Source organism: Drosophila takahashii, chromosome 2L (genome assembly GCF_030179915.1).
Source record: "Drosophila takahashii strain IR98-3 E-12201 chromosome 2L, DtakHiC1v2, whole genome shotgun sequence".
NCBI classification, from domain to species: Eukaryota; Metazoa; Arthropoda; class Insecta; order Diptera; family Drosophilidae; genus Drosophila; species Drosophila takahashii.
The window spans coordinates 8,048,916-8,072,778 of NC_091678.1; the positions used below are offsets into that span (position 1 = coordinate 8,048,916).

Consider the following 23,863-nt stretch of genomic DNA (forward strand, 5'->3'; position numbering starts at 1 on the left):
AATGTACATTTTTTTAATTCGGCAAATTTAACATTATTGCTTCAAATCTTTATACTTTTTAAATATTGGTTTTAATAAAAATACAATTGTTACTAAAATAAAATGTATCTCGTGGAAGAAAAGAGTTTGTTTTTCCTAGAAATGTTTTAGAAATTCATTTTTGATCCTTGATCTGAAACGGATCAATCTTTAAAGAATTAAACAAATTATTTTGAATTATTCTAGTTTTTATTTTATGGTTACTTTGTATTTATATAAATTGTGCTACCTATTTATCTTTGTGTTTTTGAGCTCAAAAACCAAAAAGGCGGGCAGTCCTTTCACTTAACCGCAAGTATAAAGTGCCGCTCTAAGCCGCAAAATAAATTACCACACGTCCACCCCCACCTCCTGTCTTCCCTGATACTCAACACTCAACCATATAATCCTCACAAATATGAAACAATCAAATAAAAAAGGAATAAAAGGCAAATGCTGCAGGGGTTGCGGGGGGACATGCGACAACCCTACTCGGTCAAACTTTTATGGGCGACCTGGTGCCTGGCAAACAAAAGGGGAAAAAGGGAAAATTGTGGCCGTTAAAGGGGTAAAAAGTAGCATTTTCGTTAGGAAAGAAACCGTACTTTTGGGTTGAATAATGGCTGGCATTTTGTTTTGCAATTAGCAGGCGCGGGATGGGTGAAAAGGATTTATCGGGACCAGATTGCCATCAATTATTTGGGAAAATATGTTTTGCTAATTTACGTTGTTGGCACATGGGTGCATTTATATGTGAATAAAAATAGTTGATTATTAAGAACTTTTCGAGTATACAGGTTGCAATTTGAATGGTTGAGACCGTTTTTGATTAGAATGACTTAAAATTTAAATTCTTACTGGTCAATTAATCAGGGATGATATCGATCTTCTTTAAAGTTTTCTACTTCGATACATTTCCAAGAAAATTTCTCTTTTTCGCGCTTCTTTTCTTTTTCTTACAGCTAATGTAAATACAAATTGAGGTTGAATTCTTTAATTTAAAAGAATTATTTACTGTCTAATAGTTTGCAGTCAAGTAAGTGAAGAAATAAATGTACGAAGCACATTGTACATCAATTTATTATTCTACTTTTATTTCTAGCCAGAGGAGTCTCAAATTTCCAGTTCTTCATCGAGTTTGTTTACGCCAATCCAATTGCGCTGACACTTTAAAAAGGGCCCTTCTTTGTTTACAAGTGAGTTTGTATATCTTTGTGAGAGGCTGTTTGAGAATTGGAAGTGTTTTGCCTATTGGAAGTCAGTCGATTTCTCACTTCTAACTTGGACTGACGATGCCTTTAACAAAATAACTTATTTCAAACTATCCCTCTTGTAAAGGTAAGTTAATCAAAACAGAAATATGTAGTGTTCTTACCTTTTGAACTTTTTATATTATGTTTATTTTCTGTAATGTGCTACATTTACTTCTTATTTAAAACAGTAATCTTAACAAATTCAATAAGATTTTTAATTATTTTTTCAGACTTCAACTAAAGTTTTGTAAAAACGGTATTATTTCCAATCCTGGCTCAAGTGAGTATACACAATTTTTCTATATTATTTACTAAACCACTTTATCAGCTGCTTTAGAAAAGGTTTATTCGATCGATTCTTGATGATCCTATTTACATATTCAATACCCTGCATTATTCTGGGATTTTTTATGATAATCGCCAATTTTTTTGCACCCAAATTTAGGGTTGTTTGAGATTCCTATCGTCGAATAATCCCCTATTTACTCGAGCACATGTTAAATTAACTGAAATAATGTATAGCGAGTGCCTTGCATTTGTATAAATAAGTCGGCTTAGAGAACATCTCGGGCATTTAAAGTGTTGATAAAACAACAGCTTGGAGCACGCGCCACTGCCGATTGTGGAGCACCACTTGCCACTTGTCCACCCAAAGGATGTGGATGTGGAGGGGGGAGGGGGAGGAGGCACTGCAGCAGGATCTAGTGCAGCGCAAACAAACAGCAAATAGGCACAAGGACCTCCTTACTTGCGGCTTAGCCAGTTGCTTTGTTTTGCCATTTGAAAGCTGCAGTTGCCGCATTTGCTTTCGCTTTTCGCTTTCCCAACTTAAATTAGCTAATTTACTCCCTACTAAATCACAATCCGAATCCACAAATTTAATCCTGTGGCTGGTTTCACAATTTTTGGCTCGCTTTGGGCAAAGTTTCTGACGCGTGGAAATCGCAGCCATTTTCACATGAGTGCACAGGGAAAACGTAACGCGACTTTAAGCTCAAGTTTATTTAAACGGGCGATTTAAAGATAGAAGAACCATTTATATGTAAATGCTATATTATAGGGTATAATATATAATAATATAGGATTAAAATATGGCCCGATAGTCTAAAGAATAATCTCATCTACTAAGACGATATAGACTATTTTCTTAGCTAACAAATTATATTACGTTTTGGGACAATTTTTCGTAGATATTTTAGATTTGGAAAGAAATACGTATGCTATTAATATAAAATTATCGTTATGTACCAAATTTCTTATTAAATTACTTATAACGGAAATATTTATCGATTCAAATATAGGAAAAATGGAACCACAGCAGGAAGGAAAATCTCTCGCTGTTAGTTCCTTGGAGGCCAAACATATATCCTCGAAAAATATGGAGCCATTAAACGGAATGTTAAGGACCGTTGCTAAAAGATCGCCCTTAACTCATCCGGCTATTCAGCACCAAAAGTTGGATGCATTACTCCAGAATCGTAACCCCTACATTATACCAGAAACCGGAAAAGTCCTAAGCAAGATTCATAGTATCAGCGACAATTCCGTGCAAACAGCCCTCGTTATTGGGTCAAAAATACATGATAAATTGAAACTATTAGATATAAATAATGAACCGGAAACCTCATTCATAGGATCAGAGAATGTTTCATATTGTTTCTCAGAACTAAAGCTATCCAATAAGCAAATATCTGAGCAACAACACCATGGATCACTTGTCTTAAAGGATTCGGAATCACTTTCTATCACTGACCATCTTCATCCATTATCTTCACTAAACACCACCATCTGCACAGATAAGCCTGTAATATCTAAACCATCAAAAGCTTTTTCCCTCGTTTCTTCAAATGAAAATGCAACCGACCAATTGAATACTCGATCAGTAACCTTTTCCATGGATAAATTGGATCAGATATTTAATGACATGCTTGGAAAGGCATCCGTTGGCAGCTTGATGTCGCGAAGTGGAAATTACAAATCGAATTCAAGTAGTTCAGCATCAACAAGGGATTTTGGAAAGAAAGCTGAGTCCTCTGAAAATATCCCAATTAATAAGTTGAAGGAATCTCCAACCCATTCGGTGCTGGCACATAGCCCCGAACCTGTGAATCCTGTGAGCAGTTATAGGGAGTTACATTTGTGCAAGGAAATCCAGATGAGCATGAAAGACCTGAACTTTCACTCGCCACTTCCCACGCAAATGTATTCCTGGCCGCATCTCGAGCAGGGTGGATCCCTAGTGCTAGTAAATGGCTCTGGAACGGGACGCTCTTGGAGTTATCTTCCCGTAGTTTGCTCCTCTGTAATGCGTTCCTTGCAAAATACTGCCACCACTCTTGAGGATCGGATGGCTCCAGGTCCTCTGGCTTTGTTAGTGGTGGATTCGGTAGAGAATGCCATGAATTTGACTTCCCATTGCGACTTTCTGATGAGGGACTACAACACCGAGTTCCCGAAGGTGGTCAATACACATGACCATTCCACAACGGTTGTTTATATGATGCTGCTCAACTCTTGCGGTGTTTTGGTCACAACATTGGCGCATTTGCTTGACATTTTGGTCAATGGATTAGCCCTAGTGGATGCGACTAGACTGAAATTCTTAATCTTCGATGACTTTGATCGCATGCGCTTGGGAAATCTACAGCTGCTGGACGAAGTACTACAGAAAGTCTATGCCTTGGGTTGTTTGACGATGCAGTTAGTCCTTGTAGCTCAGCAATGGCATGCGGATAGTTTCAAGAAACTCTTAAGGCGTACGATAAAACCACTTGTCCTTTTCGGAGATTTTTTCGAGGCAGCTCTGTACGGAGGTCTTAAAATGAAAATCATTCTTCGAATCTCCACGCTGAAGAACAGACAGCTTCTTGATATCCTGGCGGCACAGGAAGTTCCAAGGAAGCGCACACTGATATACTGCAAAAGTCAGATGGAGCTGGAGAATTTGAAAATGATTTTAACCGAAGCAGGACATCAATGTGTGGGCATTTCACGAGCTCATAATCAGGTGAGTTCTTCTAAAGAATAATGTAATTATTAGTTGCTTAAATATTAATTCGAAAATACCATTTTAGGAACCTCACGAGCTGATGCTGGTCAGTGATAATCCGATTCCGAAACAGCTGCATCTAAGGAACATCGAGCTGCTTATCCACTTCAGTCTTCCGGAATCCTGGCTTAGATTTTCCAGTCGATTCCATACCATGGCAGGCAACATATGTAATTTATTTACCACACCTCCGGGAATCGAACGACCATCCTTGATCACCTATTTGATGTTGGACGAGAGGAACTCCAGGGAGTGGCCCCGCACCATGAAATTCCTTCAGGATCATGGCATCGCCACCAACGAATTGAATTCCCAATTTATGTCCCTCAGCCAGCAGAAAATGGATGATGATATTCCCTACTGTCCATATCAACTGAGCAGTGGTGATTGCAATCGGAGGCTGTGTAATAAGCGACATCACTACGTTAAATCTGATCTTTCGCAGCCTGGAAATCCACTTCAGCAAACAGGGACATTAATTCGCTGCAAGTTGTACAAAGCCTATGACCCAGTTCACATGGCCGTTTGGCCTTTGAAGTATAAATCAAAAGACTCATGCAGCTGGATGGAAGTGCCCTATCCTTCCAATCCCTCCACATTATTGCTTAAAATTAGCATGGGAGTGCCGCAGAAGGTACATTACCCATATAATCTAAACGATGTCTGCTTTGTGCTGTATGAGGAAACCTGGAGGAGAGTGAGGATTGTGGACATTTCATCCGAACATAAACTCACTGTGCAATTTATGGATCATGGCAGTGAATTAGTGCAGGTTAAGCCAAGTGATTTGCGGCAATGTCCGGAGAAGTTTAGATCTTTACCACCTCTGGCCATGGATATTCGTTTGTCTGGATTGGTTCCAGCTGGAGAAGGAGGAAAGTGGTCAGCAGATGCCAATCAATGGGTCCAGGAAAGCTTTGGTGCCGTCGACGGACAGGTGATGCAGATATCCGTTGATTTCTCTATTCTACATGTGGTCTACGTCAGGGAAGTTTCTTTAATTGAAGAGTGTCCAACCATGCTAACGAGTGTATACAAAATCTTTTTGCGTAAGGAACTGCTTCGTCGAGGATTTGCCAAAATGGACAGCACAAGCAATCAAGAAGTGAGAGTCCTGCTCGAGCAGCAGAAGCAAAAAATAGAAGAGCTGGAATCCAATAAGGAAAACATTAGTTTTGGAAAGAGGAATACCGACTTGGAGGATCATACAATTGATCTTAATTTTCCAAGAAGGGAATGCACAGAAATGGTGGAGAAAGGCGATTTGATGATGGGATCACTTAATAGAATTCAAGAAACTGAAAAAGCTGGGGATAAAAAGGAACTGCCCTCAGATCAAATAGAAGATAAAATTTATGAAGTAACGAAGAAAAATACTTGTAAGGATAAAATTCTAAACGATGGCGGAAAATCAGTAGCGGAAAAACTAATCCCAATCGAACCACCAATCGATAGTTCCACAGCATTATTAAACACCCTCATTAACGAGTTAAACAGTACTTGTTCTTCAAAAAAGCAGGATACTCAAAAATTTATACACAACCTTGTGCAATCAGAAGATAACCAGGAAATCCTCCACAGAAACTCCGGTTTAATAAAGTCAAGACTGGACAAATCACTTAAAGTTGGCCTCCAAGAGCTTTCGAAAGAACTAGTATTGCAGTCCTTGAACTGCGCCTCAAAATCTGGAGAAGTAGTGCGTCCAAGGATTAGATGGCACCAGACCCAAACCCATATAGAGCTAATCATTGAACAGCAGGTGACAGAGTATAAACTTATTCTAAAAGGTAATACCTTGATTTACAATGTGACGACAACTACGCCTTCTCAACGATGCATTCTGAATCTACTGGGCGAGGTGAGGATCGAGACGGAGAAGCAACATGGCTACAACCTACATGTCAAGTTGGCCAAAATTGGCTTACTAGGCTTTTGGCCAAGTCTTCTTAATTCGCTATATGACCAACAAAATTCCCACTGGCTGATCTACGATACTGAACGTGCTCAGGGACCTCCACTATCAATGGGTCTAGCCCTTTGGGATGGGTATTTGACTTACGAGAATAGAAATAACTACTCCGATTCCGAGGAAGATGAATTCTATTCTGCTCCTGAGGTCTTCAGAGAGCCGGGAGTGGAATATTGCGACCTGGACTCTACTTTATATGAAGACTTTTAGGGTTGTCACACATATTTTCATTATCCCTTAAACTATTGGCTATAAAAACTAGTATTTAGATGAATCATGATTTTCTTAATATTAAAAATATAATTACTCTACAAAATTTAAACTTTGTTTTTCGTAGGACTATAAAAATATTGAACTTTGGGCAAGTTATATCTAGTGGATATTCCAGGGCTGGGTTGGAAAATTATCGTGTAAAAAGTGAAAGTTGCTACGATATCGTATAATTTATTTACTATTCTGTTGCATTTTTATTAAGATAAGTGGATAAGGTCTATATGTTACCAAATAACTTAAGAGATACCCAAGAGCATTAAATTTTCATTACTTTAATTGACTTTGCTCAGTGCATTTGCTGCGTTAGTCAACACTGAAACGAAGGATTACAATACTGGAGCGTCTTGCCCTCGTTGTTACCTTGATCCAGTTTACTTGTCTTTCTTTGTTTTGTTTTGTTTTCGATTGAAGGATGTCCCTGCAAAAGGAGAAGCGAGATTCGCGCTACTGGAGCAAACAGGCAGCCAGTTTGCCCGATTACCTGACTCCGGAGCAGCAGGATCAGGATCTGAAGCAGCTGCAACATCGCGCCTCGATCCTGTGGTCGCCGCAACTGCTGGAGAGCGACGAAAAGGATGTGCGCGAATACCTGGACCTCGCTGCCAGTCGCTACAACATCGAGGAGGAGCAGGCGCTGTTCCTCCTGCGACGTCACGGATTCGATCTGCCCCTGGCCCGTCGACGTCTGCAGAGATTTGAGACCGCTCGCGGATGTCGCTATCATCGCTGGAAGGCCCAGGATCTCGTCCGACTCTCCAAGGCCTTCGATCGCTTCGGCGCCGACTTCGCCAAGGTCCGGGAGCAGTTACCCCACTTTCCTTTGGCCGAACTCCGGCTGTATTTTTACTTTATGTACGCGAAGGTCAAGGATTCCGGGGGCCAACAAATCATACATTGAGTATTCCTTCGTGGAATACTGATTTGGATCATATAAAAGCTTTTCGAATGGTCAATCAGATATGTACTTTAACTGGATTCGTTAAACGTAGAATGCCTTATATGTTATTTGTTGTTACAAAACATACCATTATAAAACTCCTTGGATGTTAGATATTGTTAAGGAAGATAATAAGTAAGATCCCCAGCATCCAAAGTTCCAATAATGCCAAACCGAAATATACTTTAAGCATGGTGATTTAAACGATACCTGAAAGCCCTGAATATTAATTACGATTGAACCAATTCAGATAATATCCATGAAGCATGAATATCTCAAATTTTTGGTTAATCTAATATATGAAACGTTCTTTAATAATAACTCTTATCGTTGAATGAACATGTCTTTATTTTGATACACCATATATTTGCAGTATTACTTTAATCTTACAACTATGCATTACCAAGCGTGTTTATCACTAAGTAAATATAACTAATTTAATACATATGCATATATGTTGGTATCGACTTCTGAGCTTAAGGTCCTAACATTTACAGGAATAGCTTAAATATGCCTAGTAATACGTCTATGTGGACTATATACAAATTAAAAGCTAAAAGTAAACAAAAATCTTTGAAAATGAACTTTGAAACAAATGGTCTGGAAATATAATGTAATAAATGTACTAAGTAAATGCAGAAATATTTCTTTCAGTCTAGTTTTTGGTTTAGAAAAAGCAAAGATAACTTGTTAAATTAGGAATTCTCATATAAGAGTTCTAAAAAACATAAATGTTTGCAGTCGGAAGATGTGGAAAAAATAATAGGAAGTATTTTAAAGAAGTAAACAGCTTAATTGCTGCCATCTTTCAGTCTAGATCACCTATATCCGTTTAGTCTAGTAAGCAATCGCCCTTAATAGTTCCTTAAGACTTAATCATCGTTGTCTGCTAGGTGTGAGTTCCTCGTCGCGTTGGCTCCGAATAATACAGTGTCTATCTAAACTAGGACTATGCTACTCTAGGGGCTGAGACTTGCGTACATTTCCTTTGGATGCGATGCCCGAGTATTACGACTAAAACAAACTGCTCTGCTTGGCTAGGCTGCAGCGGTGCAGGGTCATGGTGCCTCCGGGCTGGAGGGCGAGGGCGCTGATCCCTGGCGGGGGCGTGGTCACCGGACCCCAAGACAGCCGCTTTCAGTTGGGCCTCAGCGGCAGCATTCCGTAATGTTGCTGCTGCTGTTGCATCATCATCTGTTGCTGTTGCTGTTGCTGCTGCTGCTGTTGCTGCTGTTGGGTGGCCACCGCGGGTCCTTGAGAGGTTGTGTAGGTCACGGCACAGGCTGCCGGCTGGGAAACCACCACTGGAGCACTCACCTTTCGCTCCGACTGGGTGCGAATGGGTTGCGGATGGGCTGCATTTGGCTGCGGGGGTGGGGCATACATGAGCATCGGTGGCGGCGGAGGCGATGGCTCCACGCTGGGATGACGAGCGGGAGGAGTGACGGCGGAGCCGTGATAGGAGCCATACGAGCTGTCGTCCGATTGAGCCGACTGTCCGCGATTCCTGGGACCCGTGACGCCGTAAAGCTGTTGAGGATCGCGCCTATCGTACTTGTGACTGCCGTCCATGGGCGTGGGATTCGTCCGAGTGCCGTAGACCGGCTGGAAGCCCTGCGGTTGCTGCTGCTGCTGGTTGGGATCAACCATCATTTGCGGCGGAGGCTGCAACTGTTGCGGCTGCATATTCGGCTGTTGCTGCTGCTGCTGCTGTTGCAGTTGCTGTTGCTGTATCGGCTGTTGCTGTCCCCGCATCGAACCCCTCATTCCGTAGATACTCTCGCTGCGCTGCTGCATCTGATTCTGGACATTCTGGTTCTGCAGGTGGGAGGATTGCGGAGCAGGAGCCACCTGTTGCTGTTGCTGCTGTTGCTGCTGCTGCTGTTGCTGTTGCTGCTGCTGGGTGCGCATGGGATAGAGACTCTGGGCGGGCACCAGAGGACCTGGACGCGGCACTATGTCCCTGTTGATGGCCGTGTTGCTCTTGGCATAAACGGATTGCGAGCGATTCAGGTTGCTCCTGGTCAAAGTGGGTGAGCGGCAGTACAAAGAGCGGGTTCCACCGTACAGTGGCTCCTGCTGCTGTTCGTATTTCGAAGAGAGCGGCGGAGCAGTGTACAAATTCTGGCAGTAGTTGCCCTGTCCATTGGCCACCACTCCAGTCATCTGGCCCATATTTCCGGCCTGATGTTGACCATTTCCCACTGAGGCCTGCTGACCCGAGTTCCCATTGCCATTCGACTGACCTCCACGCGGATAGGTGCCCTGCGACTGCTGATACTTGCCGGGCTTCTCCATGTCCATGTCGTAGTTCAGCTCGTCCTCCGAGTGAATCGAGCTGGAGTCGTTGTCAATGCTGCCCTTGGCGTGGCGCAAACTGCGACGAGAGTTGAAGATGTACTCGTAGACGAGGCCAGAGGCCATGCCGCCCACCAGGGGACCGAACCAGTAGACCCAGTGGTTGTCCCATTTGTTCAGCACAAACGAGGGACCCAGGGAGCGGGCAGGATTCAGGTAGGGCATCTGTAAAGGAGTAAGGAATAAGGATTGGTTAGTTGTCTGTGTAGGAAAATGGAAACTGGGAGGGCATCTCAGGGGCTGCATAAGTCAAAGTCAAAGTTTATGTCGTTTTAGCAGCTTTAGCCTGTTAAAGTAGTCTTTTTCTATGATTTTCTGACAAAGGATACTTGGGGAAAAAGTTGACAAACAATGCAAAAGGCATTTTATGGCAGAGGCTAGTTGATAAATTGTTTAAACAGTTTTAAAGAGTGTGTATTTTATGTTAAAAGGTTATTTGTACACACAAAAAAATCTATATAAAACGTAGATCGATTTTACATTATGTAATATCAATTGTTTAAACAGCTTTAAAGAGTGTCTATTTTATGTTTAAAGGTTGTTTGTTCACCCAAAAAAAATCGACATGAAACGTAGATCTATTTTACATTATGTAATATCAATTTGAACTTTATATGGGCCAGGTACATTTGATATGGTTGAAATGACTATTTCATGTAAAAACGATATGGGTTTTGCATAACCAGAAATTTACATGCACATAACGATTTTACGGCGACATGCTTTATTTTTAATAATATTAATAATATAATAATAATATAATATATGTAATATTAATATGAATATCCCTATTAATCAGATATAATTTGTAGTAGTTGACTAGTAAATTCCTGGAAAAATGCCTCAAACCCCTTAATGACCTTAAGATGTGCAAATCGCCGCGGCGTAACTCAATCCGCAGTCGATATAAACTTGACTTTAATCGGTTTCCCCTCAAGAGCTTAGCCAAGTCATCGCATCTCCTTTGAATGCCCGCCACAAAACCCTCCGTTATGCCAACAATGCAGCTCAAGTCCTGGGAGTCCCTGTGCTAAATTAATTATCTCCTCCATCCCCGCTAAAACCTCTACCATCCACCATCCCACGATTAAAGTCTCTCTACCTGAACCCAGTTTATCTCGTCCGCTGTTGTCATGCTGCGATTTTGCACCATCAAAATGACAGAGTCAAAGTCGGCAGGTGCGTTATTTCGGTTTCAGTTGTTTGTTTTCGGTTTCAGTTTCGTTTTTGGCGGGTTCTGGTTTTCTGATTTTCGTATTTCTGATTTCTGCCCAAGAATGCCGGGCCTTGGAATTCAACTCGAGCGGAGTGAAGTCAACTCAACTTACCGACACAAAGCAGCAGGCGCTGTAGGCACAGCCAATCGAGGCGGCCGAGTTGCCCATGAACCTCTTCATGGGATCCGTGGATACGAAATAGCACAGAACCACCAGAAAGGTGAGGATGAATTCCACGCCGAACCTTTCCCAGGCAGCCAAAGCAGCGCTCTGTGAGATGGCGGCCTGCAGATTTCCCTGGTATCCTGGCACAGTTACGCTGTAAAATAAAATAAGCAGAGAAATGGGTAAATTTAATGGTGACAATAAACTTTGCTAAGGGTCAGGAACCATATATTTTAATTTAAGATAATTACAGAACTTTTTTTAGGATGGTAAGAATAAATAATATTTAATTTTGATTTTTATATTTAATTGATTGGGGTTCAAACTTCAATATCCATTTATTTTAGGGTTAGGGTTTAAGGTTAGGAACCATATACAAGATGGTGAGATAATTACAGAACTTTTTTAGGATTGTAATAATAAATAATATTTAATTTCGATTTTTATTTCCATTTGATTGGGACTCAAATCTCAATATACATTTATTTTACTTATATTTCACTACCCTGACAACCCCTTTAATCTGCTCTCTCGCTTGAACTGCCTCAACATCATTTGGATTATCAGAGTTTCAATTACCAGAGTTGCCAAATGAGTTTGAAGCTTTGCGATTTATGGGCAAACTCAACTGCCGAATAATTTGTTTCCTGATTCGAAAGCAAAGTTCGTCGAAAGCCGCATATATTAGGAAATTCAGGAATTTGATTGTTGTCACAGGCAAGATAACATTTTGCCTTGCATTTTGCCGAGCTGGGTAAATATTTTCCTAGCTATACTTTGCCTTTACCTGTGGTTCAGTTCAACCACCACACCTAAACGCCCACTTTGAAAAGCCGGAAATAAATGCTTTTGGAATGCACTTAAAAGTACTTGAGCAAATAGAACGCCTGGCAATGGGAAATTGCTCCGAGATCCGGCTGCCGTTGGTCTGGATTGAGAACTGAGGTGAGAAGTGGGGCTTAGTGGGCATTAGGAGGCACTAATCCCCGGCACAATGAGCTCCACAGCTGCTACTGAACGTTGATTAAAGTTTGATCGCTTTGGAAAAACATTCTCCCCCTTGGGGCGTACTCGAAAGTGGCCCTTGTTTGCTCATAAATCTATAAAGTGCTAATTTCACAGGACCAAAAAACCGAAAACCACTCATCCACACGGATAACCAAACACTCAGTTTGGAGGGGAAGCAACTAAGTAGCCGGAAATGGTAGCCTTTCAGCAGTTCTTCCTGTGCAAATTGTTTTTGCGGAATAAAAAATGCCAAAAGAAACAGTTTGCCGCAACTGCAAACTTGGAGCTGCGAACAGGAATCGTTATCCTTATCCACATCCTCATCCTCGTCCTTATCCCCAAGTGGAGGCGACTCCCAGCCCATTTTCATGCCATGGTGGCCACCGCGTTTCCGGGTGAAAGGAGAATGGAGAATTGCGAACTGCGGATTGCCATGTGCCATTTGCAACGCTCTCGGTTTGGTTTGGTTTGCCTTTCGGTCTTGTCTGGCTTGTGGTTGCCTTTCTGACTCCCTGGGAATGGGAATTCAGGATTCAGGACTCCCAATGAGACCCCCAAATTAAATTATGCCACAAAATCACTAAATGCATTGCTGTATCGCTCTTCAACTTACGAGTTGTCATGACATTTCGCAGATTTAACATTGATTTTATAGGAAAATATCTATCATATTTTAGTTTCCACACTTTCACTAAAATAAACTCTACAACTTTCACAATAAATATTGATCCCAATTTGAAAAGTATATAGAAGTTCAACAAATACAAAAGTTCTGTTTAGATTGCAGTTTTTTTCAACTCTTTTTTGCCCCCATTTCCCAGGTGTTGTTTGAATGCCGGCGACATAACTGTATAACTGGACCACCTGTGCAGGATTTTAATGGGAATGGAAATGGGGATGGGGATAAAGGATGCAGGGGCCAAGTGAAGGCGACCGGAAACACTGGCAGGATGCTATTTCCAAGCCAAGTGCGATAAGCCAGGCGAAGAGTAGCAAATAATAATGGGGGAACGGAATGCACTGCCGAACGGATTCGGATTCAGTAATTGAATTGCCCATGTGACACGAATTGATTACGATTTCGATTTCTAAAAACCATCCCTCTTCGTTCGGCCGGAAGTGCATTTCCATGCTAGATCCAAATCAACTGGGGACACAAGGAGAATAAATGATATAGTAATATACTTTTTTAGGTAAAATCAACAGGTCTAAGAACTTATATTAAGAGTAGTGAATTCATTTACTATGGGAATTATGATTCATGATTCATTGATATACTAATGAGATATGTGAATAAATTAGAATTACTTTTGTTAAATTTTTAATAATTTTAGTGAAATTGATTTTATGAAAGCTTAAAAATAATTAGTTTTTTAAATTTTATATCATTTGATTATATTCTTTTTTAATCCTAATCCACTTTTGGCCTTATAGCAAATTGATTTCCCATATAATTCTATGTTTATTTATCAGTTATCACAACTGACTATCATTGGATCCCAAAATAGTATACCATCTTCTCATTGACACACTATTTCCCTAAGTGTATGCCTTGATATCTCTTTTGCTCTCCAGTTCAGTTTGTTTCGTTTCAGTTGGCTGTTTAAAATTTAAATTTGACCGGTTGAAAATCCTGTTTTCTGTTTGCTTCGTGGATCCTCGGCAACAGTAATTTCTGTTGTTTTGGGCAGCGGCAGGTGTGCGCTGTGCATTTTTTCCAGCTGCTCTTCGAGTGACCAACCAGATCGAAGGAGCGGCTACTCCGGCGACACGTGTTTGATTTCAAGTTCCCTTTCCGCACCACGCATCCTGCGCAGACGCAGAGCCTCGAAACAGAAAAAACCAGAAACCCATCCAGAGTCCGAGGGAAATGTTAATTATGTTTTTCTGCTTTCTGGTTTCTTTGCTTTTCTCTGCAGTCCTCGGTCTTTGGCGGCCTCTACCTGATTTTTATCTTTCGACATTTTCAAAGGCTACTCGCATTTTTGGAACGTGCTCGGCGTGCGTTCTTCGAACCAAAAAAAAAAAAGGAAACAACAAATTTAAGAACGGGAAGAAATCATTGAAATGCGAGGAGCAGCTAAAGACTATTCAAATATTTTTGAGCCGGATATCGATACTTGAGTTTAAGCCCCGCGTTTTACCCCCTCCCCTCCCAAGTACCGCAATGTTTTTTCAAGCGTTCGCCGTTCTTTATGAAAGATAATGAAGTTCTTCGGACTGGGTTTTATCTGCTCGGCTCGGTGGCATTTGTATTTGCTGCTACTTGGCCACATGTGGCATATGCGTCGCAATTAGGGTAAGTGCCAAGTGACATGTGACAACGGAAAAGCCAGGAAGAGCAGCTGAAGTGGCAGGTCCTTGGGGAGTGGGAGGATTTAAATTGCCCCTGGCAAAGGCAGAAGATTTTTAAAATGCTGTTTATCACACACATCGTTTGCCTCGCACAAATCCTAAAAACATAACCTTGGAAAAATATCTTATTATGATAATCCTGGTACAAAAATTGATATTAAACGTAGATCGATTTGACATTATCTAAGATCAATTTTATTTTGACATGCGGCCAGGTAAATTTCATATGGTCGAAAAGAGTATTTCATGTCAAAAAGATATGGGTTTCTGCCTGACCTGAAATTTACATGGCCATATCGATTTTACGGTAACATTCTTTTTTGTGTGTATAAATCATTAACTGTTTATTATATATTTACTATTTAATGAAATCTGGCAGGTCCTATTAATTTTATTTGATATCCCGAAGCTCAACAAAATCACAGACAAAATTAAGTTTAACGCCCCTCATAAAATCACAACGATTTCTCCGAAATCTCCCGGCCCAGGCTATATAACCTATATAAGTCGAATCTAAACCAATTAATCAGCACACAGGCAGCTGAAGACTTGCTTTTTTTTAGTCTTCTCTTAGGGAAACATATGTTCCGACTAAAAGACAACGTGAACTCATTGGACTCGACCCTAAGAAATCCATATCAGGGGAGTAGAAAAAAAACAAAAAAACGAAAAACCCGAACCTGATCGCAGTGGCAGCAGCTGAAACATGTTTCTTCGTCCCCTTTCTCCAACTGCCGACTATGCCGATTCTCCCGCACGGATCTCTGGGATCTCTGTGTAGAAAGTAACGATGCCAACGCACTTAAAAAGAGGCTTCTCGGAGGGTCGAAACAGATGTCGAGCAGACATTACTCTTGCTCTTGCTCCTAAAAGGAGTTCAATGCTCAACAAAAAACTGGAGCGACATTTGAAAAATGGTGCGCAGGCGCAGAGATACTCGTATTTCCCCTCGTCTTGCGATTTCAGGATGCTTCAAAAGGAAAAACCCTGACAGATACATAGATCCTTCGGTCCTTTATCTAGGCATGACAAAGAAATCTTTCGCTTTCGAAGCGGGAAATCACTGCGCAAACATCGTAGTATAGGGGCAGATGTTTATCCTTCGGATAGAATCCTAGCTACCTGCGTCCTTTTTTTTTCCAGCAGGTGATTGTGTTTTTCTGTGTATCTGTGCGTTGATGGCCTAGGTTACCTGCACATTCCTTTCATAGATTTTCCCTACGCATTTCTACGCATTTCACGCTTCCTGTCGAGAGTCCTTGTTGTACAGTCATCGCTTGGCAGTGCGTTTCATCTGTCTCTATCCGACTTATCCTGTGGTCCTGCTGTCCTGCCACCCTGTCCCTGTCTTTCAGCTCCTTCCGCCTTGATTTACGACCTGGCCGAGGCACTTTGAGCAGCCTGTTGGATTTAATTTGAGACTCCTCAGCCTGCTTTTTGGGCAAATCCACACGCAGATGCAGGATGCAGAGTGTCCTTCGCATAATGCAGTAATTGCTGTGGTCAGGCGTAGGAAAAACACATACCGATTTAAGTGCAGAAAATTTAAAATGAATTCCTGTTTAATTGACTTTGATGTTTTGTCGTCTACTAAATCGTTTTGATGTGCATAATAGATTATTTCGTCTATCAAATGTTACATAATTTAAGCAGGGCTTTTGAAATGGAAGTCTGTTTAATCTGCATTCGTTTGGAAATATTATTTGTCTTAATCCGTTTTTATACCTCAATGATTTTAAATGACAGGGAAATATTCAGTTTCTTTTTTGGGGATTAAAAATGTAGTTAAAATATTTTATTATTTGAGCTTTAACTGTCGGAAATATTTTTTGATTTATTTTTCTAGTTCAATATTTATACCTCGATGATTTTAAATGACAGGGACATATTCAGTTTAGTTTTTCGGCTTTAAAAATGTAGCTAAAATATTTATTTGAGTTTTAACTTACCCATAGAGGAGTGCGGCTCCGGCGATTCCTCCGCCACATTGGGCGGTTATATACATGGCCGCCCTGATCGGAGATATAGATCTAACCACACAGAGGGCCAGGGTGACGGCGGGATTGATGTGGGCGCCTGGGGGAAGAAATGGGGGAAAATAGCTTTACAGTATCTGAAGTATTCAATCCATTGCGGCCACCCAAATGGGGAGAACCGTTAAATATCACTTTGACACTTCTTCGGAAGGCATTGCCTGTGGAACCGAAGATAACATCATAACTTAATGCTCAACCAATTGGCTGTGAAAAAAACGGGGGAATTGCTAACCACAAAATGGGGGAGTTGCGGGCAAATCAACAACACATGTTGGTCTGGAAGGACGAGGTGTCTTCCCCCCTAATTTCGGTCCTTTTCTTTTTTTCTTTTTTTTGTGCAGACATTTAATTGCCTTGAATGTCAACGCAAATGAACAAATACATAAATACCAGAATAAATGCAAGGGAAAAACTGGGAGAATAAGTGGGGGAAACTGGGAGCTTGGGGGCGATAAGAAGTACGGAGTAGGTGGAGCCGAACCGAGTGCATTGCCTTCTCGAAAATATACAGCAAACAAAGAGTGGGGTTCGTGTTCTGGTTCTTGAAAACGGCAGTTTCCCACGCAAGTCCAAGGGCTACGCTCCCCCCAAAAAGAAAAAAAGAAGAAACACTTGTCGCCCTGTTCTGTTGATGTTTCCCTATCTATCTGTATATGTTGTTGTTTATTGTGCCTCCTTTGCCTTACCCGAGATGTGGAGGAAGCACTGCGTCAGCGTGGCCATCGCCAGTCCGGAGGCCAGAGCCGTGGCCAGGAGCACGGACGACACACTGGCACCCACTCCGACTCCCGCGGCAGCTCCGCAGACGATGAACACGTACATGAACGAGGCCAGACACTCGCTGATGATGGATCTGTGGAGGATGAGGAGAAGAGTGGGTTAGGATGGTTCCGCAACTGGGTTTCGTTCGCATGTGGCTGCTCTGGCGGCATGTGGAGTGCGTACAGTATATATTGGTTAAGTGAGGTGTGCGATATTCAGAAATATATTCTAATAAATTGGGTTTTTAGTACACAGCATGCATTTGATTGATGATGAATCTATATTGATATATTAGTAGCCTTATGACTAGCTTAAATGTTGAGTTACTAAATAATCACAATTAAAATTTTCATGATAACCTTTCTCATATTTGTATATCATTTTATAAAATGTTGTTGAGATATGAACGCTTTTTTCCATAGTTATCAATGAATTAGTTAATCGAAATTTAAGTAAGTTTCATAGGGCTATATTTATTAAGGTTTCTTATTTCATATTCCATGATTTACATAATTAATTTAATTTATATAATTAATTAAATTATAATTTAAATCTGAAAGCCTTCGCAAATATTAAAAAAAATGGAAAAATGAAATTCAAAGAGCCTCTGTTTTACATTTATAGAACCACGTAATAGACAATTAAAATAAAATTAAAAAGACTATATAAATCGAAATATAACCCTTAATTGTTTTATAAAAATGTTTACAAAATAAAAACAAGAAATCTTAGCTGATATTCACTGTAGTGCACAAATCAAGTTGCACACAAAGCTCTTTATTGTTGCCCTCAAGCGTTGCAGTGACAATTAAGCAGGGGAGGGGGTGGAGTGTCAGAAGGAGAGGCTCTGGAGCGAAAGGAGGGGGATGAGCAGCTGCAATGCCGCTGATTCCAGTGGATTCCCACTGGACGTGACGCCACTCGGATTCGCATTAAACTCAAAAAGCGGAGTCCGCTGCACGATAACGAAAAATCAAACAAACCGAAGGGGCACGATGGATTTCCATAAATTCATAAATTCAGCCATTTGACTTGGCTTTCGTGCTACTCCGCTGTCCTCTTTAATTGGAACTATGTATATGTACTCCTCCCTTCCATTAATGCACGTTTTCTTTTTTTTTAATGGTCAGTCAGTAAGTCAGTCAGTCAGTTGGGATTTCGAGGACAAAGTGTCGCTTAGTTTAGTTGGAATTCTTGCGCTCGGCATGCCTCAAAAGCATTGCTCCCGGCTAAGATTTAATTACTCCATCAGCTCGCGATGAAATGTTAATTATTTGCCAGTTCCTTGAGCAAAGGACCTGCTATGAGCCACAAAGTGCTCGAAACTTCGCCCGTATTTAGTTTGGCGATTATTTTGATGATGTCGCCGGGAGAACTCTTGGATTTCAATTACTTAGAGTTCACACAAAGCCAGATGACATCCAACAATTGCCATCTAAAGTTGAGCAAATTGAAAGCAAGTGCAGATAATGGCTACGAAAACAAAAGGTTCGAAGTAGATTTACACCAGGAAAAATGAGGATTCTAGAATTAAGTGTAGTGAAAGGTGGTTTAGAATATAAGGTCGAACTTTCTTCACCCATTTCAAATCACTGATAAAATGTTCTAACATTTTTATAACTCAACAAAAATAAAAAAAAAAAATTTTTAGGTTTCTAAAAATAAATCTATAAATGATTCAGAAATTAAAATTCAAGGTAAGATATATCAATTCTAAATCAAAAATTTTAGTCTTATTTTACTACGAATCTCTTGGTTTTTTTTTTGGTGCAGGATAATACGAACTTTCTTTACCCATTTTAAATCACTGATAAAATGTTCTAAAATTTGTATAACTCTACAAAAACTAAAAAAAAAATTTGTTTAGTTTTCTAAAAATAAATCTATAAATCTTTCAGGAACTAAAATTCAAGGTAAGATATATCAATTTTAAATCAAGATTTTTAGTCTTATCGTTAGTACTTAATTTTACTACGAATCTCTTGGTTTTTTTTTGGTGCAGGATAATACGAACTTTCTTTACTTATTTTAAATAACTGATAAAATGTTCTAAAATTTTTATAATTAAAAAAAAAAAAAAAAATTTTTTATAAAAAAAATATATAAATCTTTCAGCAACTAAAATTTAAGGGAAGATATATTAATTTTAAATCAAGAATTTTTGTACTATCGTTAGTACTTAATTTTACTACGAATTTCTTGGTTTTTTGGGATTGCAGGATATTATCCTGGATGTCCAGGATTGACTCACCTCCAAAACTCCAGCGTGCGAATCTCGGCCTGCATGCTGCGCTTTGGAGCCTGCAGGGTGCTGGATAACCGATTGTTGACCCCGTGGCCTCCGCCAGGTGAGTCCTTGCGCATCGCCTCCAGGCGCTCAAAGAGTGTCACGATGTGATAGTCTATGTTGTGCTCCAGGGGCACAGTGTGCAGGCTTTCGTCGGCCATTTCGAGTGCGAACTATATGTACGATTTGTTTATATCTTCTAATTAAGTCGATGTGATGAGCTGAACACGCGACAAGAAGCGGAGAATTCGGTGGGCTCAGTTAGACACACATTTCGCGAAAACACTGCAAATTGCACTCAATTTATGTCAATTGACGAGTTTTTGAACTTTCAACCGACCGATCCGTTGTGATTCGACTTCGACTTCGACTTGGACCTGAAAACACGTCCGTATTCAAGCGCGAGTGGTGAACGAATAACCGAAGCGAGTCAGGTTGGCTCGTCCACAGCCCTCAGGAACAAGTTGAAGTTGCAACTCACCACCACCACCCTGCGGCGGCGGCGGCGGCGGCAGCGGCAGCGGCTCAGCTGCCCACTCCACCGACGCAGTGGTGGATAAGCAGGCCGTGCACTGAAAAAATTCCTGTGTATAATTTAGGGGTAGGAAAAAAATCTTTATTGAATTTAAAAGAAGTCTCTGAGACAGAATTTAATCAACAACGATTAATTTAATTTAAGCGTAATAAATTGTAAAAAAAAATTATTATGATTGAAAAAATATCTTTTTTTGAGATTTATTTTTTATAAAAATACAAAAAAGTTTTTTTTTTATTATTTATCATATTAAAATCAAATTTTGAAATCCACATTTTTAATTGTACCTAATAAATTCACAATATTTCTTCACTGTATAGGAACGGTATGGAAATGGAACAGAAGGTCCTGTCAACCTGTTGTTGGTGTTACCACTGTGGTTTGCGGTGGTTTGCATCCACCACCCATTCGGCAATATATAATCAAAATCATAAGTTTGTAAGTTAATTGCGCAGCACTGATCGATCACACAGATTCCAGATTCCCTGGACCGAAGATGATGATGATGATTACCATGATGATGATGGGGAACTCAGGCAGCTGGTCTGGGAGCCGCTTTCATTGAAAGTATTTCCCTTTTTCGACACATTAATGAAATGTAAAATAATCTGGCTCAATGGGCAAAAACTTTGATTAGAATGGGAAGGGGTATGCAATTTTTGTGGTTACCTCAAAGTATTAACATGAACCTGATGTCGGTCCCAAGACCAGCACACTTGAAAACACCGGGAAAAATGGGATGTTAGTATACAGTTTGAAAATATAGTTGTACTTGAAATAAAATAAACTGTAAATTATAAGTGAAAATATAAATAAATGTATCTAATTTGAGGTTTTTACAACTCTCTCTTTCTTGAAGAATATAAGAAGTGCTTTAAGTTAATGCCCATTTTTTTGGGTGCATCCACGGGTCAGAAACTCCAAAGGGAGCAGCCGAAAAGCCCATACTCGGTCCACATTTTACGCATCACTAAAAACTATAATTATGAGGCCTAACCACTTGATACCCTCACCTGTCAATTGTCAAGCTGTCCCCGTGTGAGTGACTTTTCAGGCTCAATGAGCTGTGAAAGTTAAGAAATTATGCTCGCCACTCGGGGGGCAGAGTGAAATCAATCACGCAGACTTCTTGGGCCAGCCTACAAAAATCGTAAAATCGTAACCAAGTAAAAAGGGCTAAGGGAAACTAAAGGAGGAAAATCGGGCGCAGAAATTTCGACACTGTTTGCATTTTTTGTGTTTTCTGCAAACTCCGCAAAAAGGGGGGCGGGCAGGGGCGTTGGAAGGACGTTGCCTTATAGGGCACGACGGAGGAGAACCACGATGATGATAATGGTGATGATGATGCGAAGGAGACGGAGACGACAAAAGGCTGTTTCTGGCCTCTGAGCGTGGGAATTATTTTGCACACTCTCTGTGTGCTTCTTTGTTTTTGGCTTTGCTTTTTTTTATTCGCTCGTTTTACGTCGAGGTCGCACGGGGTCGTTCCTTTGGCCGGTCGAAGGTAATAATAAGATGTTTTGTTTCAATCACATCGTCGCTTGATCATCCTCATCATCATCTTAACCATCATCATTGTCGCAGTTTCTTCTGCTCGTGTGCATACAAGCTGCCCCCTCTTTCAGTCAGGGGAGTAGTCAAAATTATTTTAAAAGTCTTTCTTTTGACATAAATATTTAAAAAAATGTAATTCTGTCGGGACAAAAATTAATATATTTAGGAAACATTCGTTATAAAATATTCTGTGCCAACTAATACAAAATACTTATTTTTAAGAAAATATTCCCCTCTAACTACGCCCATGTCTGCACTTATCGAGTCGTGGGAGAAAGACTGCGAGAGTAACCGAATACGCTCATCTCATTTTGGAGATATGCTGTTGTTGATATTTCTTACTCTTTTTGTGGGAGAGCAAAAGGAATTGAAGATGGAGCTTTTATCCTTTCTGTTCTTTTCCTTTGCTTACTTAAAGGTGAGCATTATAATGCCGGGTAGTTGATAGTACTCAAAGAATAGGGGTAAATTTCATTTCAATTTTTTAGAAAGCTACATCTTTTTTAGAATTTCATCAGTCTTTAATAATATAAAAAAAATATTTAAAGCCTTTAAAATTAAATACAAATCAAGTCGATATTAACAAGTAACAACTGAGTAATTTGTAGTCTAGTAACATTTTTTAAGTACTCTGAAGGTTTCCTACTTATTCCTTTCGTAATTGTTTTTTCAGTACACAGCTAAAAATAGGTGACCCTTATATTAAGAATAAAACTAGTATTGGAATACAATCGAAAAAAGAAAAGAACTACAATTTACAAGATTTTTAATAGTGAAGAAAGGGTTGTATAAAATGTAAATTTGGGTTTTAAATAGTTTTCAGTGCAATAATTTATTCGCTGGCTTAAAGAATCTTTGTGAGCTCTCTTCAGTGCAGGTTGCAGCAGTTGAAAATGGATATGGAGATGGAGATGGTGTCACGATGCCTCGCCTGCTGGGGCCCCATGCCATACGAAAAAGGGAAAGGGGCCTGTGAAAAGTCTCCCGCTTTTCGGGAAGCCGTCGATGGGGCAATCAGAATGCGGTATCCCCGAAGAGCGTGCCCTGATATCATTATTAGAGATATGCCCGACGAACCGATGAACTGTTGCCCGTTTCATTCCCTATATGAGGAGCTGATTTATGATTCTTTGGCTGGCAAACGAAGCCGTGACTTATGAGTGGATAAAGCGTGAGTACCTGTCCAAGTCTCTCCTCCCAGCCCTCCAATCTCCTCAGGTAACCGGCCTTGCCCAGATGGATCGCCGATTCTGCGGGTTATTTTGCCAAAACTAAACAAGGTCAACATTTTTCTGTGGTTTCCCTGTTGTGTGGGAAAAAACCGCTGGCCGAGAACAGGAGGCGTTGTGCAAAAAATCGGAGGCGGGGCATCCTAAGTAGAACAGTTTTTAAAATTAGTCTGAAAACTTTAGAGCTTCGATATTCCTTTAAATTATTTTATGTTTGCTTAAGGTTAAGTCTTCAAGATTTTATTAAAGTGATATGATATCTAAATTCGAATTACAAACACAACTTAAACCAGACCTGTATGACTAGACAGTTTTGTCCATCCCCCTAAACCCTTTGACCTGCGACAATGAAAAAACACTGGAATCTAATTCACATGATGCTGTGAACATCAGCATATGCAAATCCAGTGAAAAACACGATTTCTGGGTTGTCTAAGGGCGAAAAAGTCCCGAATCGGAGGACTTGCAGCCAGTGTTCAGTGTTCAGTGCTCGACACGTGCCCCACTTGCAACCCTTTCCCATTGTGGGTCGTCGCACTAATGATGCGGCATTATTTTGCATATGGCTGTGGACGTGGACATGGACAGGGGAAGGGTTAAGGTCGAAACTGTCCCCTAATGAACTGAAACATGCGCGACTGTTACAGATACGATAATTTATGCATGTGATACAACCATTGACTCGGGTCGGAGGATTCGGATTCGTATTCGAATTGTATACGATAGGATTGTATCTGCTGTCAGTTACTTTGTTGCTGCAGCGGAGTGATGGCTATGATCTGGCATAGCAATTAAGCCGAAAAAAAGGGTTAGACAACGGCTTTTTTGGATTGTGGTTGGAAAAGATGGTCGGCGTCC

At 40.5% G+C, this 23,863-nt stretch overlaps 3 protein-coding genes across 4 annotated transcripts; 2 read left to right on the forward strand and 1 right to left on the reverse strand.

Annotated features, from left to right (window-relative positions):
- Positions 1 to 990: 990 nt before the first annotated feature.
- Positions 991 to 6,580, forward strand: SoYb (Sister of Yb). Of its 2 annotated transcripts, XM_070211672.1 has the most exons (5): positions 991 to 1,054; positions 1,121 to 1,356; positions 1,502 to 1,551; positions 2,573 to 4,278; positions 4,346 to 6,580. In XM_070211672.1, exons 4-5 carry the CDS (start codon positions 2,578 to 2,580, stop codon positions 6,497 to 6,499), a joined length of 3,855 nt encoding a protein of 1,284 aa, XP_070067773.1. In that variant the 5' UTR covers positions 991 to 1,054; positions 1,121 to 1,356; positions 1,502 to 1,551; positions 2,573 to 2,577; the 3' UTR covers positions 6,500 to 6,580. The 2 variants fall into 2 exon arrangements, with proteins under 2 accessions (XP_070067773.1, XP_017005796.2); XM_017150307.3 differs by lacking the exon at positions 991 to 1,054 and having other exon boundaries at positions 1,088 to 1,214.
- A 312-nt stretch (positions 6,581 to 6,892) lies between these two features.
- Positions 6,893 to 8,141, forward strand: LOC108063239 (REST corepressor). The gene has a single exon (XM_017150275.3). The coding sequence runs from the start codon at positions 6,975 to 6,977 to the stop codon at positions 7,458 to 7,460; it is 486 nt and encodes a 161-aa protein (XP_017005764.2). The 5' UTR covers positions 6,893 to 6,974; the 3' UTR covers positions 7,461 to 8,141.
- On the reverse strand, positions 8,117 to 20,089 carry bib (big brain). The gene is made up of 5 exons (XM_017150274.3): positions 19,652 to 20,089; positions 17,325 to 17,491; positions 16,552 to 16,678; positions 11,186 to 11,393; positions 8,117 to 10,022 (listed from the first exon to the last, which is right to left on the reverse strand). Exons 1-5 carry the CDS (start codon positions 19,846 to 19,848, stop codon positions 8,637 to 8,639), a joined length of 2,085 nt encoding a protein of 694 aa, XP_017005763.3. The 5' UTR covers positions 19,849 to 20,089; the 3' UTR covers positions 8,117 to 8,636.
- Between the last annotated feature and the right edge of the window lie 3,774 nt (positions 20,090 to 23,863).

What these genes read in the sequence shown, in the direction of transcription:
- SoYb (XM_070211672.1), top strand. Translation starts at nt 2,578, where the DNA reads ATGGAACCACAGCAGGAAGGAAAATCTCTCGCTGTTAGTTCCTTGGAG. An exon ending in TTTCACGAGCTCATAATCAG is followed by an intron (nt 4,279 to 4,345) that starts GTGAGTTCTTCT and finishes ATACCATTTTAG; the next exon opens with GAACCTCACGAGCTGATGCT.
- LOC108063239 (XM_017150275.3), top strand. Translation starts at nt 6,975, where the DNA reads ATGTCCCTGCAAAAGGAGAAGCGAGATTCGCGCTACTGGAGCAAACAG.
- bib (XM_017150274.3), bottom strand. Translation starts at nt 19,848, where the DNA reads ATGGCCGACGAAAGCCTGCACACTGTGCCCCTGGAGCACAACATAGAC. An exon ending in GTGCTTCCTCCACATCTCGG is followed by an intron (nt 16,679 to 17,324) that starts GTAAGGCAAAGG and finishes TTCTTCCCCCAG; the next exon opens with GCGCCCACATCAATCCCGCC. An exon ending in GCGCCTGCTGCTTTGTGTCG is followed by an intron (nt 10,023 to 11,185) that starts GTAAGTTGAGTT and finishes ACTCCTTTACAG; the next exon opens with ATGCCCTACCTGAATCCTGC.